Genomic DNA, 19,288 nt, shown 5'->3' with positions numbered 1-19,288 from the left:
ATGGGAGGCTGGGAGGACGTAAAAACTTGTTTTTTTTTCCTTTTCTCAATAAAAAAATAATAATAAATAGGGGCAATAGAGTTGGCTCTCTTGTACTGCCTGTGGAGGTGCAGGACCAGCTTTAGAAAGTGCTGAGGTTGGCAAGGAGGAGTGTAGGGTTTCTTGCACACCACAGGTGGTAGTGGCAAGGGGAGGGGGACATCTTTCCCTAGCCCTTACCACCACATTGCAGATTAGTGGGTGTGGCCAGCTATTCCACTCTCACAACCTCGGGCCAGCTCACCTGTGCTGCTAACAACAGGGTCCACTCTACTGTGCTGCCCAGGCTAGAAGCAGGGCCTGCTTCAATGAGTGCTGCAGCTCTTGTTTTTTTTTTATGTATTTTTTTTTATTGATAAAAGGAGAATAAAGAAAAGAAAGAAAAAAAAACAAATTTCCACCTCCTCCCAGCCTCCCATTTCCCTTCCCCTCCTCCCATTCTTCTCCCCCTCCTCCCACCCCTCTCCCCTTCCCCCCACTTTTCTCCCCCTCCCTCTCCAGTCCAAAGAGCAGTCAGGGTTCCCTGCCATGTGGTAAGTCCTAGGTACTCCCCCCTCCGTCCATATCTAGGAAGGTGAACATCCAAACTGGCTAGGCTCCCACCAAGCCAGCACATTGCGTAGGATCAAAACCGCGTGCCATTGTCCTTGGCGTCTCATCAGCCCTCATTGTTCGTCATGTTCAGAGAGTCCAGTTTTATCCCATGCTTTTTTTTGGTAACAGTCCAGCTGGCCTTGGTGAGCTCCCAGTAGATCAGCTCCACTGTCTCAGTGGGTGGGTGCACCCCTCGTGGTCCCTACTTCTTTGCTCATGTTCTCCCTCCTTCTGCTCCTCCTTGGGACCTTGGGAGCTCTATCCAGTGTTCCAGTGTGGGTCTCTGTCTCTATCTCCATCCGTCGCCAGATGAAAGTTCTAGGATGATATGCATGATATTCGTCAGTATTGCTCTAGGATAGGGTCATTTCAGGTTCCCTATCCTCAGCTGCCCAAGGAACTAACTGGGGGTCTCAGCTTGGGCACCTGGGATCCCCTCTAGGGTCAAGTCTCCTGCCCATCCTAAAGTGGGTCCTTTAACTAAGAAATGGGGTTCCGTGCTCCCCTATCCAACCTTCCTTTATCCCGATCCTCCTGTTTCCCCAAGTCCCCCCTCCTTTACTTCTACCTTTTCTCTCCCCATCTTCCCTTACCCCCTTCCCACCCCACCCCCAACATCCCACTTTTCTCCCCGGCAATTTTGTATACTTCCCTTATCCAAAAGGATAACTATATGTTTTTCCTTGGGTTCGGGAGGGTCAACGCACTCATGTGCCTCAAGCAGTGAGGGGATAATGATAAAGGGGACATCTCTCCTCCAACCAAACCCCTTCATGACAGATGAGTAGTAGAGCCAGTACTCTCACATTCAGAACTTCAGGGATGACTTGCTTATACCCCTGTAAACAATGTCGACTCTACTGTGCTGCCCAAACAAGGTACTGGCTCCACTCTCTTGAGTTCTGCAGCTGGTGGGGGAAAGGGCAACTGTCCCGATCTTATCACTTCCTGGACAACTCTCCCCTCTGCCAAAGTCAGTGGGCAGCATCTCTCTCCGATCCATGCTCCCACAGGACAAATGAGGGGCAGTCAGAGTAATATCCGCCAAGCTCAGTTTCTTAGGCCGGGCTCACCCACACTCCCATCAACAGGACCAACTCTCCTGTTTTGACAAGAGGAGGTGCAGGACCCATTTTCCCTAGGGTTTCAGACAGTGAGTGACACCATCAACCCTGTACAGCCCTTTCCTCTTTGCCTTAGGTGGTTTCAGGAGCTGTGGACATCAACATAGATCAAGGATGGAGCAGGTCCATGTACCCAGACATAAACACTGGCAGCAGCCAAGTGCCAGACATCACCATTGCCCTGGTTAGCAACTAAGTCAGCCCACTCCTCACTGTTTCCCCTCCTTAGATGTGCCTCTCTCCACAGTACATGAACTGTTTTTCTGTCTCTCCCATACCACACCATACATTTGCTCACGTAGTAGTGCCTGACAGCTTGGTGCATTGATTTACTGGGCAGCCTGGAACACAGCTATTCTCGTGGAGTGTTCAGGAGATGCCAGTTCAGTCAAGGATAACTCTGATAAGATGTATGTGGGCCACACGGCGTTAAACCACTTCTCTTCGCATTCCAACCTATTTGTCAAATAGGGCAAATGTGTCCAGCAGACACATCAAACCACTGGTACTACTCAGTGTTTCCTGTCAGATTTCATTGCCATTAATATTCTTTCTACTTTTATGGAATATTCTTTCTAAACTAAAATATTCCTGCCTAGTAGTATGATGAGGATGTGTTTAATAGTCGAAAAGATAAGATTTATGCGTAAAAGAATGTCCTTTGAACAACTGGCCACACTTCCAGATGTGAATGGAATATTTTATACAAATAGTTCTCTGGATATCAAGTGGAAAATCAAGGGATACGGAACTAGCAGCCTTGAACCAATCTGGAAACTGCCGTTCAGTTTTGCTATTGTATAGCAAAGGATTTAGACCTGCCTTCCTGATATTCTTTCCATAATGTGTTATTCAAAACTGTGTTGTCAGGCCACCTCACTTCATGATCCATATGGTATTTGATCTTTGAGTATAAAGGACTATAAATATCTTTTCAGGAGGAAAAGATCTTTACTTCACCTGCATCCAGGGGGAGCTCAGAATCCTAATATTCTCATCTAATTTTTCCATCAAGTTAAGAAAATCCTGATCTTTATAATCAAAACGATTCTGGAAAACAGTGGAGCAGATGACATTACATGGAGCACAGCTCAAGATGAACGTGGGGTCACACGGTGAACCTGAAGAAGCAATTGGAAAAATACTATTAAAATGGACAAATAGATTGTTTTGGTTTTGTGAACAGGTAAAGAGTCTTAAGAAGTTGTAAACCATATCCTATCTACAATTTTTTTTAACAGGTAAGTATTCATTATATGTAGAATCAATGTATCACTTTAATCTTAAATTTGAGGTGGCCTCATCCTAAGTAGATAAGAAGAACAGACCATATCTGATATAGCAATGTTTACACTTTAAACTATCTGGCACTTGCAAGAAAACAAAAGATTTTAAAAACCTAAAATTTCTAGTGTTCACAACTTCTTCTTACTAGAATGTCTTCCATGTAACACTCAGATGAAAGTAGAAGAGTGCACACCTGGAAGGTCTGCAGCCACAGTGAGAAAACCACAGAAGCAAGTATTGATCCTAGGAAGGAGGAATACCAGGACTGCAGGTGAGTAGCGTATTAGAAGAAAAAGCATGGGGAGAATTTATAGCAGTAGCAAAAGAAAGTGATTCATTTTCTACAAACACACATGAAAGAAATTTGACCTTGGGCAGAAGTGACTGACAGAATTACAGACAGAGTCAGCAGGTTAGCAAAAGAAGTTCATGTTTAGTTAAAGACATAATTTGATTAATAAATACTTTTCCTGTTTTCTATTTGTGCTGTCATATGAGTTTTGATAGAATGTAATTCAAAACAGAGAGTGCCATGTAGGAGGAAATAATGAAGTTGTTTACACTTATTGGTATGTAAACATTTAACCATCCCTGAAGCTTGGGAATAAATCCAATTAGATCACAGTGGATAATCGTTTTGATGCAATATGAATTTGGTTATAAATACGCTATTGAAAAAATTGCTCTTCATATTCATCAGAGATGTTAGCCTATAATTCTTTCTCTCTTCCTTGTTCCTTTCCTTTTTTCTTTCTTTCTTTGTTCCTTCATTTCTTCCTTTCTTTTCTGCTTTGCCTAATTTTGATATTATGAGGATACCAACAGTGTACAAAAATTTTCAGACGTGTTTCATCATTTTCTATTTTACTAAATAATTTGAGCAGTACAGATGATGGCTTTTTAAACAGATTATTAACAGATGAATCTGTTAGTATTAATCAACTACAAGTAATATATATACACAAGACTCATGTAAGTTTAAGCCAGACCATATCAGAGTATGGAGAGGGTAGGTGGGTACAAAGTCCCATCAACAGTTAAGAACCTGCTGGCACTTCTTAGCTCTCAAGAGAAAGTGAGTCATTTTTCTTTAAAAGTGTAACCTCTCATAATTCAAACATAATTCAGAAGAAAGGCACACATACAGGATATTTCTCCATCACCATCAGAGAAGTTTCTGTTTACAGTAGATGATGACAAATACAGTAGATGAGGCTACAAAAGATAAAGGCGCTGAAAATAGGCTAAATTCAGTTCAGCCCTAAATATATGTACTTCACCATTTCCTCATAAGACTTAGGATGACTGAAGAAGAAGCGACAGAAAGATTTTAAGAGCCAGAGGTGGTAGATATCTATTAGGAAATGGTGTCCTCTGGGTGCAGCAGGGCAGAGCACGATTGAACTCACAGAAAATTTGACAGGATACCCAAGACATGCACAAGCTAATACCAGAAAAAATACTTTCATGGTCACAGAATTTGGACATGATGTCCTACCAATAATGGAGGAGTTATTGACAATTACTACCTTCTCGAAGAGGTAGTATCCAAGAGTGTAGCCCCTAATAAATCGATCACACTTTGGTTGAATGTCACACATAAAGAATATTTGACAAGCACAATTTTTCTTTGAAGGAAAATTACAAAATAAGTGTATGGAAGAAAAGATGGGTATGTATGAGAAGAATGAGAGGGAGATGGATGAATGTGATCAAAATTGAGACATCTGTGTGGGGCTAGTGAGGTGATAGACCGTAGAAAAGGCTATACTATCTAGTCTGCTTGACTGTCAAAATTCTTAATTGTATTCAGAATCATATCCCTATATGAATAGGTAAATGTAGTTATCACCCCTTATTAAAGAGATTTCTTTTTACAGCAAATGGAGATCATCACCGAAAGCCAGAATTGGACAGAATGCAGACACCAACAAATTTTGGTGATCCCTGCATTATCTGAAACAAATACATCATAACTGCCATATCTAGGACTAAAGGAACATCACAGAGGAAGAGTAAGAAAGATTGTAAGAACTAGAATCAGCCCCAAAATCAAATATATGATAACCAACAAGAAAGACTACTCAAGAGGTTGTTTATATATGTGTGTGTGTGTATATATATATATATATATATATATATAATTAAACAAAAAGAGGCTATCAACTTGACAGTAGAGAAGGCATTAGAAAAAGACAAGGGAGGGCATCTGAAAAATGATAGAATAAGAAAACAGGAGGAATTATGTAATTCTATGTCATTCAAAACATATTTGCAAACATGTACAAAATTCTGAAAGCACTAATAAAGTTTCTCTTACAAAAATCTTATACATCCAGCACAAATCATGTTAGGTGATTATTAAATAAAGAGACAGCACCAAGCAGAATAAATAGAAAACTAGGGTGTGTCTCAGTAGAGATGGTGGATGATCATGATAAAAACACACTTATAAAATTCTCAACGTAGTTAATAATTTTTAAACAAATAACAATACAATTTTAAGATCATGCTACAGTAGACAATATAAGTGATGAAAATTCTATTACACTAGGCTAAGAAATGGAAAGTATAAATTATATCACTGTTACCCAGGACTATAAACATTGGCCTAGGAGAATCTCTGTACTGCTCAGTTAATTTCCTCAAACCTCTGTAATCCAAGAAATTGAAAACAAATATCCTCTGAATGGGCTCTGCCACTATTATAAGTAGCAATTATACCGTGGTGAAATGATCCACAAAAACAAAATACACTTGTGCTCCTTGAAATGCAAAATTATTCAGCTCAAAAGAATATTAGCATGAAACATATTCAGTGCTTCTGATTTAAAAACAAAAAAAATTTTAGAATGGGTATGATCAGCATCACACACACAACACACACACATGATGTGGGAATGTCATATACCAATCTGTTGATTTCATTGGTTAATAAACAAACTGCTTGGCCTCATAGTTTAAAACATAGGTGGGTGGAGTAAACAGAACAAAATGCTGGGAGGAGGAGGAAGTGAGCTCAGACTCCACAGCTCTCCTCTTGGGAGCAGATGCCTCAGAGAGACGCCATGCCCTGCTCCCGGGCAGACACACGCAATGAAGCTCCAACCCAGGATAGACGTAGGCTAGAATCTTCCTGGTAAGACCGGTGCTCACAGATTATTACAGATGGGTTGATCGGGATATCAGAATTAGCCAGTAAGGGCTAGAGCTAAAGGGACAAGCAGTGCTTAAATGAATACAATTTGTGTGTTGTTATTTCGAGGCATAAGCTAGCCAGGCGACCTGGGTGCTGGGGACGCAGCCCCGCCGCTCTTATTACTACACACACACACCTAGACTAAGATTCAAATGCAGAAATCTGCACTTACCATTGGTTTTCCTCAGTTCCTCCACAAGGCACTGTGCTTCCTCTTGAACACGGTCCTCAAGGTTCCTTTTGCCCATGCCCAAATTCCGCAGAGTTGTGAGAGTGAAGCGCCTTATCTCTTTCCATCTGTTTCCATTGCTAAAAACAATGCCTAAAGAAATAGAAAAACAGGGTCTCTCCCTACTGCTTGCACTGGCTTTCAGAAATATATTCTCTTTAGAGGGATACCGTGCTCAGCCTACATATAGTGGAGAGGGCCTTGGTCCTGTCTCAAAGCAATGTGCTAGACTTTGTTGACTCCCCATGGGAAGCCTTACATTCTCTGAGGAGTGGATGGGGGTGTGGTGGAGGGGGTGTTGGAAGGAGTAGGAGCAAGGGAGGAAGTGGGAACTGTGAATGGTATGTACATTGCAAAAAGATAGTTTTTATAAAAAATAAAATTTCAGAAATAAAGAAATGGTAAAGCACTAGAAAAATATTCTAGGGACAAATGAGAGATCTGATGGGTGGAAACCACAGAGAGGTCCAACCTGTACCTAAGGAAGAGGTCCAACCCCTCCTTTAAGTCTTCTCTTTCACCAGAAACACTGCACCCCCCATATGAACATGTATAGTTACTTACCAAGGCCTTTATTAATTCTTTCACTGATTGGAAAGCTTCCTCTTCCAGCAAACTCCTCCCCATGATCAACCAGAGCCTCCTTCACTGCTTCATACCCATGCAACACCACAGTGGGCTGCATGCCCAAGTACAGAGTGAACACTGGGCCATAGACTTTTGAGAACTGAAAAGAGGAGAGAGAAATGTAAATACTAGCAAAAAAATAATTTTACTATCCATGGAGTCAACCCCTTATTCTCACTGATAATATATCTCACTCTATTTTAATAATTTTATTCAGGAAAAGCATAATTTTAAATAGTCGTGAAGACTATATCAGGGTGAATATAAATTATTGATCACCTTCAGAAAACCATATAATGGTTCAAGACTCAGGTAGTTCTCATACAAGAATTACAATGAATTTTCACACCAAAACATTCAGCAGGACGCTGACCAGCAGAACTCCACACAGGAAATATACATGCCTGCTGACCGCCCCCTCTGTCTCAGCGCCTGCCCACCCTAACCACCATCAAGCCTCCCATCTTTCCCACCATGTCCCAGTTCCCCAACTCAGGAAGCAACTCCCTGATTGAACAGAGGCCATTCCACTCTGACCCTCAGACGTCCAGCCCACAGGTGTGGAGGATCTTTCCTCAACCACTGGCAACTGTAGTCAGAAGATCAGAGAAGAAACAGAAACCAAGTAACATACACACATACTACTAAACTCATACTACTACATTTATAGATTTAATGCTACACATCAGATATCTGATGCCATATGTACAGGTTTAGAAAAAGAGAAGAGGACATGATATGGTACCTAAAAAGACCAAGAATAGTCAAGGCCCTCCTAGGGAGTAAAAATGCTGTTTGAGATATAACAATAACTGGTACCAAATTATATTATGCAATTATGTGATAGAAACTGTCTGGTACTCACAAAAATAGGCAAGTGGTCCAATGGAATAAACAAAATGATGCAGCAATAAAGCATCAATGTAAAGGCCCACTTACTTTTGAAATGCAAATTTGTAAGTCACCACAGTTGATTCTATTGAGGAACCAGATTTGGCGTAATGCTACTACAAACACAGAGAGTGGGCACCAGGGGAGCTGCACCATAGGCATGCAATATTTCCTGGAAAATAGTTCCTTCTCTGGCAGGATATAAACATCACCAAATATGTTGAAATCTTGGCTTCTCTGTTGCATTTCTTGTGTTATTCCTTGTCCTTGGTATTTAGTTAAATTAGGAATCAGTTACATTGTTAGAGTGCAACATCAAATAGATGTAATTAGTAAAAATGTTTTTCTAAAATTCTATTATATCATTATTATTAATGACTTATTGAATAAATCATTACTCACTATTGATCTTCAACGAAAAAAATAATGGAAAAAGTTTTGGTTTTTTTTGTTGTGTTGTGATAGGAAATAGTCACAAATTTTGCAATTTTGTGGAATTTTTTGTTTTATAAAATGCAAAGTAAATGTCCTTTCACCTGAAACCCCACTCATTACTGAAATACCGACAATGGCCACCTAGATTTTCATCTAAAGCAACTGTCAGTTTATCTTCTTTATAAGGTACTGGCGGGGCACAAAGAATACTTACATTGCTCAAGTATTGGCTGATGTTCTTCACATCTATTTGGAAGAAGTTGCCAAGAACTGGGAGAGGCGTGGGGCCAGGAGGGAGCTTCGCTCTCTCAGAGCTCTGTCTCCAGAGTGAGAGGAGAAGCAGACAGCAGAGGCTGAGCACCAGGAACACAACTGCATCCATGGAGATCCTTCTGCCTGACACAGCTGTGCTCAGCCAGCATGGAGCTTTTATAACACTACAGGGTGAATCAACATGTCCTTCTCTGGAACATCACTGGCTAGTCAATCAGATAATCTTTAATCTCTCAAGTAGACTTTGTCCATCTGATAGAAATAAAAATAAGATGGTTGTTACCCTTTCCCCTCTTTACAAGGTATCCAGTTGAACTTCTGGTTTAACAAAACAGATTGGTGTCCAAATAGTGCTAATAAAAATAAACAAACATTTATAACGAGCAACTATTTTTGAGAAGCAATAGATTAATTTTGAGATGTAAGAAAAACAACTCAACATTTATATTCTCAGGTTAGTGACCAGGTAGAAATTTAAGATTATGGATAGTTTATATGTGATATGAAATATATTTATTTGTCAACGTAGTCTTACTGTGCAGCTTAAGTTGGCCTCAAATTGACATTTATTTTGCTATATTTTTTCCAATATATCTGTGCACCTCCATGGTCATGTGTATTTAAAATATTTCTTTCCTATATTAAACAGTTGGACATATTTTCTTAAGCAATGTAAGTCTTATAGCTCCTTATTTCACTCTTTGGTCACTTATAAACCTAAGATAACAAAACATAGCTATTAGTCATACATCTCCAATCAGAAAATACATATTAAGTTTATCTGAAGAAAGATGTCTGTGTTTCAGTGTTGTGTAGTTCAACCATGAAAGATCCCTTTATTTTCGCTAAAGGTAGTGGGAAATAAAGCACTGCCAGTGTCTCACAGCTCAGAGTTGGAAGAATTTAGAAATCAAACCGACTATCTAGTGGACTTACTCCCCTGGCTTTACCATAGTTTCCTTAGGAAAGGTATGAGAAGTCTCTTCATACCACCAATGCAGATGTAAAACTATGTAAGCAGAATAGTCTCTAGACAGTAAAAATATTTGATATGACTTAAAATACCCCAAACAGCACCATCAATTGGGTGCCAAGTATTCAATTATTCAGCTGTGAGCCTAAGGGGCATTTCTAACTTAGCCCACACTTCTTGTATTTTGCTCCCTTCTATATACAAATCACTCAGTTTAATTATGTTCATCATAATTTCTTGACTGTGGACTATGGCACTATAATGATCATAATCACTAGCATTCACAGTGAGCATGAATCTAGTTAATTATTGTGTCATCATTGTTTGTACATAGAAGTCAGAAGAGTTTGATCAAGTTTTGTAATCTTGCTCAAAGATTAAAAATAGATTGAAATATTAAAGATTAAAAACACAAAAGGAGCTATTATAAACTTCAATAACCCAAATTCATGGATATGCTCATTATTTTCAATGAAATAAGCAGTAATTAGTTGCCCAAATCATATTGCTCCTAAAATCTCAAAAAAATAGATTTGAATGAAACAGTCTTAGTAGAGTTCTTTTCATGCCCAGAGTGACACTTGTTCTTGCACATTTGTAAGTCAGCAGGATGCTTTGGACCAATTTTTTCTTTTATTGAATATAAGAATGAAAAAACACTGAAAGATAGATGGGACTCTATGCTCAACGGATCTATATTTTTATTTACTTTTTGAGTAAAGAGATATTGATGATGCATGAAGTATAACCAATTATTGTAACTCAAGCAAAAATGAACTGACTCTTGGGAAAACGCTTTATTGACCCTTCATTACATTTTGTTTGTTAGCTTGTTTATGTTTTCACCCACATCATGTAGCAAGATTAATAAAATCCCGGGCACATAAATTGGGGTTCAACGTGAAGGTGAGAAAAAAAACAGCCAGCCACAGATCTTAGCTCTTCCTCAGTCTGAAATGGTGTTCCTGCCTTCAGGAATCTCAGAATCAGACTCTGTCTGAGAGCTGTCTCCTCCCATCTTATACTTCTTTCTAGGGCTGAGATTAATTGTATACAAAACTACTGCCAGATTTCTATAGCAAACTAGTGTGACTATTGGAACTAATGGTATGAGTCACCACTTCTAGGTCTATAAGGCTGACAATTGGAGATGTTTTACTCTCTGATCTTCAGTCAAGCTTTATCTATCAAAATACAAATGAATTATCACTACAACATCACATAATTTTTTTAAATATTTTGGAACCTTTATGGAAAATATCCTAGTGCATATTCATCACACAATTGAATAGATTTTATAATGTCTTTTTTTTTTCAAGTATATCATGACTGTGACCTCAAAAACACCCATTCTTTACCATGTTGTTTCCTTCTCATTCTAACTCCCGGTCATCTTTCTCTTCTGAAAATGTCTCTCTTTCATGTCTGAAAAAATAGTTCTCACTCAAAGAAATAAAAAGAAATAGTTTGTTATGGAGCAAAATATGATGGATCATGGCTAAGAAACCTGGAATAATGTTTTCCAATATCCTGTTCTACATGGGAACAATTTCAAAGAAAACCATAAATAGAGACTTTTGTCAAATTTATCAATGGAAGCATTAGGTAAAGTAATTTTAAAATATGGAAAAAAACTCATGTACAGAACTCAGATGCCTTCTAAAGTTCTTAGTATTTTGGTTGATGGAGCCATCAAAATATATAGATATAGATATATAAATATATTCATATAAATATATATATGAATATATAATATATATACAAAGCAAAGAATCTGTATATATATATGTGTGTGTGTGTGTGTGTGTGTGTCTGTGTATATATGTGTGTATTCAAAGTTTACCTCATAATCACATAAGGATTTGGGAGGAATATTGCTGCAATGGAAGTAGAGATGGCCTCCAGTCATTTAGTTCTAGACTTGTAACATTCTAGCCTCTTCACCACATGAAGTTCTTATTTTTTTCTTAAAACATAAAAACATTTATTAAACAAACCTGGACTCGATATTATTATTTTATCAATTAGACAGCAGAAAATTTTTGGCAAGGGCAAATGTATGGAGATATAAACAAAAATCACAGTGATTATTTTAATTATGCAACTGGATTAGAAAATAAGAAAAGAAACACTGGCTTTCTCAATCCACATGATAATTTCAAATGAGCCAGCAGGTGCTCAGCAGCGGGGACAGGGCATCTGCATAGTGTATATGGCTCCTGTGAACACAGGAAGTCCTAGAGTGAGCTCCCCCACTCTGAGAAGAATTAAGGTCACCAGAGGGGTTTGAGCCTGACCTCTGAGGACCAGGAGGACCACAAAGTCTCCAGCTCACTTCCCCTAAGCCACATAGGTAATAACATATATTACATGACCAACCCAAGCACCTACCTGTCACCCTAAAATGACAGTGTGTAAAGATTTGCAAAGCTGTGAGGTTTGCAAGGCAGATTCGATGGAAGCATGGCAGTTCTAAACAGTCAGCCAGCCTTCATGTTTACCTCCTCTTTCAAGGAAGTAACATCCACCAGCAAAATCCTCTAGAACAACACATTTTTGACATAGTGGGAACTGACAACTAAAATAAAGAAAATGGTTGCATTGCCAGTATCTTAAGTATCTACCTTGTTTTAACACTTAAAAAATTTGAATTCATAATTTTAAAAACGAAAATAAGAGGTAAGAGTAGAAGGAATTCAGAGATTTGTTCAAATATTTCATAGGTATGTTCTGAAATCAGTGTGTTTTCGAGTTTGTAATTAATATTTTTATCATTTTATGAATCTGTGCTACTCTAGCTGACTGTTCTTGTGACTTATTCAGACAACATTTCAAAGAGTGAATAGTAATGTTCTCCAGTGTTCATATTCGTACAGACACAATAGTCAATTAGGTGTTCTTAGACCAAGTTCAAGAACTAAGAAAGCCAACTGAGAATCTATAATGCCCAACCTAGGTAAAATAGAAAGAAAAGTTATACTGAAGAATTTAGGAATCAAGGCATGTCTCTGTCGCATCTACTTCCCTAGTTTAGCCAGGAGCAGTGGATACATTTGGAAGGGAAAAGTCATTGCCTTGGACTCTAAACCTGTACTGAACCAGCTGTGATGACACTTCATTGCCCCATTCCCTTTGTGTATCTGCATATTGACCTTCTGGAACAACATGAACTGTCACCACCACCCTCTCAAACTCCCTTGACCTGAAGAGAGAGTAAATCTGCACCTGGTGGGTGGAGCTAGCAGAGAATCTTGCACTGGTTTCACTGTCTGCTGCAATTCAGTGAGATATGACAGGCAGAGACTGATGTCCCTGTGCTAAGATCGGAGCTTACAGATGGAGCCTCTAGACCTGCCTTAGAATCATGTGGGAACCTGTGCAGTCATAGGACAAACATATCTTACATCACTGGCTGTAGTTTATTGTTTTGCTCTATGGGCTCTTTTGTGGGGTGCCACCCAGCTCCTAAATAAATCAAAAGGAGCCTTATACTTAGTTATAAATGTCCAGGTTTAGCTTGCCGTGTTTCCTATCAGCTTTTCTTAACTTATATTATCCTGTTTACCTTTTGCCTCTTGGATTTCCCTGTTCTCTTACTTCTTTAAATCTTACTTTCACCCTTAAGCTAAGGATTGTTGTGTAGCTGGGTGGCTGCCCCCTAATATCCTTCTCCATCTCTCACTCCTTCCTTTCTCCAAGATTTCTCCTTCTATATAATCTCTCTCCCTGACAGTTCTGCCTATCCATTCTCCTGTCTCGCTATTGGCCATATATAAGTATAGTTTCCTGGGCGCTTCAGCCAGTGAAGGGCAGGACCAGTTAGTTCTCCCTAGTGGTACAGCCAATGAGGACCGGGTCTAACTCTGTACAGCTTTATCATCTAGCCTTCTGTGCTGTTCAGAGCCACAGACATCAACAATCAAGCTGCACCTGGTCCAACAATCAAGAATGCTTGTTATTATGAGCGTGCCAAAGAGAAATTACTGAATGGGTATATAGTAATAATTTATATTTTCCAGTGATGTCATGTTAATAACTCAGTTTTAGATAAACATTAGCACTTGTGATGGCCAGTACAGGTGACAAACATTGTGGGTAGCAATAGCATCTGTGCAGAGACATGTGAAACACTTCACAATTGAGGCTGTGTATTCCTTAGACCTTGAGGCAATGAAAAATGGGGAGGGGTACAAGAAGGCATTCATGAGGGGCAGGAGGTAGAAGATGCCCCAGAGGAAGCAATAGGTAATCGGGCAACGGGAACAAGGTACTTTCTATCTCTTCAGGGAGCAATAGAAGAAAGCTGATCTGAAGGTGGCAAGGAAGAACACAGGCCCTACAATCTGTTATTTCTTAACTGTCCTGATAGACACTTTTAGGCAGAGGGTTCTTTTGACAGTTTTACCCTTAACAAGTAAGCAGCCATTCTGTAGTGTCTCTGTGCATTATCCACATCATCTTTATCTTCTGTTTTTTCTTCATCATCCTCACCTTCAATCAGTTTCCTGGAAATACGTAGCAGCTCATTAATGTTTTTATCCTTGGAAAATTTGGCATCAATAGCCCAGAAGGCATCATCTAAAACCATCTGTAGCTTCCTTCCTTGAGGGTCTAATATTCTTTGGTGCTATCAGGAAGAGATTTGGCACAGTGCAACTTTTTTACTCTCCCCATGCCTATCATAAACACAAAATATAGCTGTCTTGATATTCAGAAATATATTTGTGACGATCCTCCACAGAGATACCAGACTTACATGGCAGAGTAGACATATGTCAGTCGGAATATAAGATAGCAACCCTGTTCCTACAGCACTTCACTTTTTTAGCTGGGAAAGGTAGACACCCTTGGCAGTACCTGGATAATTGCCACACGGTCAGCCAAGAGACTTACTTGGAAAAGGACAGAATTGGTGTGGGAGTGTCATATATCAATCTGTTGATTTCATTGGTTAAGCAATAAAGAAACTGCTAGGCCCATTTGATAGGCCCACCCTTACATGGGTGGAGTAAACAGAATGGAAGGCTGGGAGAAAGAAGCTGAGTCAGAGAGTCGCCATGATTTTCCCAATCCAGGCAGATGCAGGTTAACATCATTCCTGGTAAGCCAGCTCGTGGGCTACAGCAGATTATTAAAAATGGGCTAGTCCAGGTGCGAGAGCTTGCCTAGAAAAGGCTAGATAGAAATGGGCCAAGAGGTGTTTAAAAGAATACAGTTTCCGTGTAATTATTTCGGGGCATAAGCTAAAGCTAGCCGTGCAGGCGGTAGGGGTGCCAGGGACACAGCCCCGCCGCTCCAATTATTACAACAGAGTGGCACCCAACGTGCTAATGAACTCCACGTAAAACCTGAGAGAGCTTAATTTTAATCACAGAAAAAAAACAGAGTTTAACACAGCTTTTGGCTATTTGTTGGTGGCGTGCTGTAGAGAGATTTCCTGATTCGGCAACAGCAGCAGAAAAAAAGCTGCATCATTTTAAAATGCGGCTTCTTGGGACTGTGCCGCCAATGCAAACTCTGGCTTTAAAGCATTTCAATGGATTTTATGGGAGTGGATGTTTGTGTTCCCACTTGGGATTGGAAGGAGAGTGCTCTCAGCACTCCCCACCTCCACCTGGGCTGATGGCAGAATCAGGCTTAGGCAGGCAGAAGAGCATAGCGGAAGAGATGTGTTTTAAGACTGCACAGTGCTCTGCGTGTCAGATTGGTTGTAACTTGGATAAAAAGTGTTTCTATGCTGCACGCTCAGTCTCAAAATTAAACTGCTGAGTGTGGCTCCAATGTGGACTCTCTGTGCCTGGAACTGTGCATGGCTCAGGGACAACAAATGGCTCTAAGGCAGGAGCTGCTTGGCTCCCCCATGATGAACTGTGCTAGTCTCAGGCAGGAACTACCATAATTACCGTAAAAACAGTGCAGTTAAGGTTTAGACTCAGCAGGAAACAGGCAATACCATATTACGCCTATGTGGCCCAACTTAAGTTTTTAAGAACTGCTTAACATTTTAAGAAATGCTCCTGGATAGTTAAAAAAAAAAATTACAGATTCACAATACGACAGATTCAGACATAAAAGACCTCTATGGATCACAATGTTGGAAGAATGTACGTAGGCTTGAGAGAGAGAAGAAAAAGAATATAAAGAATAAAGTTAATGGTTAAAAAAAAAAAGGTAAAGTCTTTAAAAAGACAGACTACAGATAGTTATAGATTAAGAGAAATAAAGTAAAAATGAGCCACGTAAAAATGGAAAATTCACAGAGAGTCTGGATTCTTTGTACTATTGTGTTTTCTTTAAAATTTTTGACAGTAAAGGAGCTAAGTTCAGAGAGACATTTCATTATATGGGCTACCAAGTGGAACCAAACCGGATATCATGAGGGTATGACTTCAGAATTTGGGTCTAAGGATATGATGCTTTGGAGAGGGTCTTCTTTTGTTTTCACAGAGGACCAGACCCTGTGGATTGCATCTATCCCGATATGGTATGATAGACCACGACCTCCCGAAAAGTTCCTGTGAACACCCTCAAAAAATTACTTCACTCGACTGCCAACTGAGATAAACCTGGCACACAGGTTATACCCTAAATGATCTGATTAACAGCGCCCCCGGTCAGCAGGAAGCAGTTTGGAGCGAAAACACTGCGCCCATGTTCCCAAAATATTTTTATAAATGTTCTTTTACATTTAAAGGGGGAAATGATATAGGTATGAGTAATTTGCATTGGTGTGGATTTTAAGGTCAATTTTGTTATATGTATATGTATTTCTGATCTTGAATAAGGTGTTGTGATTGTGTAGTTCATTTTTAAAATGTAATGTATAATTAGGAAATATAGGTTGTTGATGGATAATCATAAATAATAGTCAAGTTTGTAGTCATGTTAGTTAGATTTTCTAGATATATAGAGATACATTTCAGTTAGATAGACATTCTTCATATCTTTCAAAGGCTGCAGAATGTGACATTTTAAATGTTTTAATAACTTGGAGCTTTTCATGACAAAGAGACACATCTGCTCCTGGCAGCACCAGCTACTTCGAGAGGAAGATGGGCATCGAAGAGGATCCTTATGGAACTTGATAGCCATTTGGGCAAGAAACTGCTCTTGCCTGGACTGATGCATAAACTGGACACAAAGAACCCGCAGAGAGAGGACTGCTGAACTTGCCTAAAGGTGAGATGGTATTTCAGGGTTTCTGACTCATGAAAGAGTCTGCAAGACATTCTGCAGGATACTGCAGAGTGTGACTGAACTGTCTTTGGAATTTCCTGCTTGATGAAAATGTCTGCTAGATACTTTGGGCCTGAAGGCTGAAGATGGATGCCCCAACGGTACAAAAGAACTTTGGGTGACTGACTGTCCAAGCAGCGAGATGTCTCTGTTATTTCTAAAGTTTTGGACTTCGTGTTTGTTAGGTAATTTATTATACCCTTCTGGAGTCTTTGATGGAGTTAAAGAATGGATAGACAGTTATAGTTTTCCATAGTTATGATAAAAGATAAAATAGATATAAATATTGTAACTGTAATTCTTGCTTGATAACTGTTTTGTTATATGTAATCTTACTATGTTAAAGTTAAAGCCTTCCTTTTTTTGTTTAAACAGAAAAAGGGGAAGTGATGTGGGAGTGTCATATATCAATCTGTTGATTTCATTGGTTAAGCAATAAAGAAACTGCTAGGCCCATTTGATAGGCCCTCCCTTACGTGGGTGAAGTAAACAGAACGGAAGGCTGGGAGAAAGAAGCTGAGTCAGAGAGTCGCCATGATTTTCCCACTCCAGGCAGATGCAGGTTAAGATCATTCCTGGTAAGCCAGCTCGTGGGCTACAGCAGATTATTAAAAATGGGCTAGTCCTGGTGCGAGAGCTAGCCTAGAAGAGGCTAGATAGAAATGGGCCAAGAGGTGTTTAAAAGAATACAGTTTCCGTGTAATTATTTCGGGGCACAAGCTGAAGCTAGCCGTGCAGGCAGCTGGGGTGCAGGGACTCAGCCCCGCCACTCCAATTATTACAACACAGAATGAGGGATAAACATTTGTAGGCTATTCAAACCCTGGATTGTTTCCTCCTTCATCTGTGACAGACAGTTTGATACAAGCTTACACTAGATTGGCAGCTGTGCTCTTATAAGATTTGGAATGCATTGCTCTAAGCTCTTCTGGCTTTCAACATTTCTATTGAGAAAACAACCATTATTTTGATGGATTTTCCTTCATATATGATATGTGTTTTTCTCTGATACCTTTCAATGCTGTTTCTATGTTCTATATGCTTAGTTTTCCAACCATGAGATGTGTTGAGAAGTTTCTTTTCTGATCTTTTCTTTTTGGTAGTGTGTGTTCTTTTATTACTGGGGAACTTTTCTATGTTTTTATTGGAGTCTAATGTATGCCACTGATCTATGAATATTCTGTCTAATTTATTCCTATAACTCAAAAATCCAATCTCACATTCTATATATATTCACTTTATGCTTTTTTTAAATTTTTTCATATTCTTTTCTCATTTTGTCTTAATCCTTTTCTATATCTTTCTGTCCTGGCATTCTGTTTTCTGATTAATTAATGATCTTTTAAGGTTTTCCCTTGGATTTTCTACTTGGTTATTGTGCTTTGCACTTCCATATTCATTTCATCTCTATTCCTCTTCAGTAATTCCATCTCCTGATTGAATTATATTTGAATTATATTTTTAACTCCTGTTGCTCATTTTCACCAGGTTTCTGTTTGGTTTTTCGTGGAAACCACTCAGGTGTAGATTATATTTTTAACTCCTTCTCTTTAAGTTCATGAGCTTCTTCTTTATGTCTCTTTATAAACTTGAAATTTTGTTGATATATATTATGCATATAAACTTACTACCAGAAGAGGGCATCAGATCCCATGATAAATGGTTATAAACTACGATGTAGGCACTGAGAATTGAACACAGGACCTCTAGACGACCAAGTATTCAATGCTCTGAACCACTGAGTCTTCTACTCATTCCATCCTGGATTTTTTAAAATGAATGAGATTTCTTTTAAATCCTTTGTCCTGAGGTTCATCTTAGGTAATTCTCATAGGATAAAGTTCTATAGGACTGGGGACTTTTGTAGGGGATATACTGCCTTTATCTTTCACATTGTTTCTATTTTGGCAATAATAATCTGTGTATGTTGACTTCTTTAGTTCTGTTTGAAATCGACAGAGAAGATTGGGATTGAATAGAGAAAGTGTGGGGTAGGTTGAGTCTAAAGACAGAATATGGCTTAAATGGAATGAATGCAGATGGTGGATACATGGAGATTGGCTGATATGAAGGAAATGTGTCCTGGTTCAAGTTTGGTGTTAAGGAGAATATCTAAGGCTGTGGTGGGTGTTTGGAAAGGATTATCAGGCTGAATTACTCTGTTAAGGTCTGCAGGGTATGATTGAACACTGATGTTGAAAGGTGGCTCAAGGAAGCTGTAGGCTGAAGCAGCTGAGGTGTGTGTCTTGGGCAGTGCATAGAAGTTTGGATTCACACAAAAGGAGTGGCTAAATCAAGGTACTGGGTTTCAGAAATGTACAAACATGCCAAGTCTTCATATGGAAGCTGGAAATCTGAACTCAGATCTTCATTCTTGGGGC

At 39.3% G+C, this 19,288-nt stretch overlaps 1 protein-coding gene across 1 annotated transcript in view; it reads right to left on the bottom strand.

The window, feature by feature from the left end:
- Positions 1-8,816, bottom strand: part of LOC142851416 (cytochrome P450 2C27-like) — a 29,568-nt gene extending 20,752 nt beyond the window's left edge. The window contains exons 1-5 of the mRNA XM_075975262.1: positions 8,640-8,816; positions 7,037-7,199; positions 2,713-2,878; positions 2,091-2,213; positions 1,471-1,637 (exon numbers count right to left, since the gene is read on the bottom strand). Of these exons, the coding sequence (XP_075831377.1) occupies positions 1,471-1,637; positions 2,091-2,213; positions 2,713-2,878; positions 7,037-7,199; positions 8,640-8,807 (787 nt within the window). The 5' untranslated portion in view covers positions 8,808-8,816. The remainder of the gene's footprint in view (positions 1-1,470; positions 1,638-2,090; positions 2,214-2,712; positions 2,879-7,036; positions 7,200-8,639) is intronic.
- Positions 8,817-19,288: the final 10,472 nt, after the last annotated feature.

This window comes from Microtus pennsylvanicus, chromosome 5, assembly GCF_037038515.1.
Source record: "Microtus pennsylvanicus isolate mMicPen1 chromosome 5, mMicPen1.hap1, whole genome shotgun sequence".
NCBI lineage: Eukaryota > Metazoa > Chordata > Mammalia > Rodentia > Cricetidae > Microtus > Microtus pennsylvanicus.
This window is presented reverse-complemented; position numbering and strand designations above follow the sequence as displayed.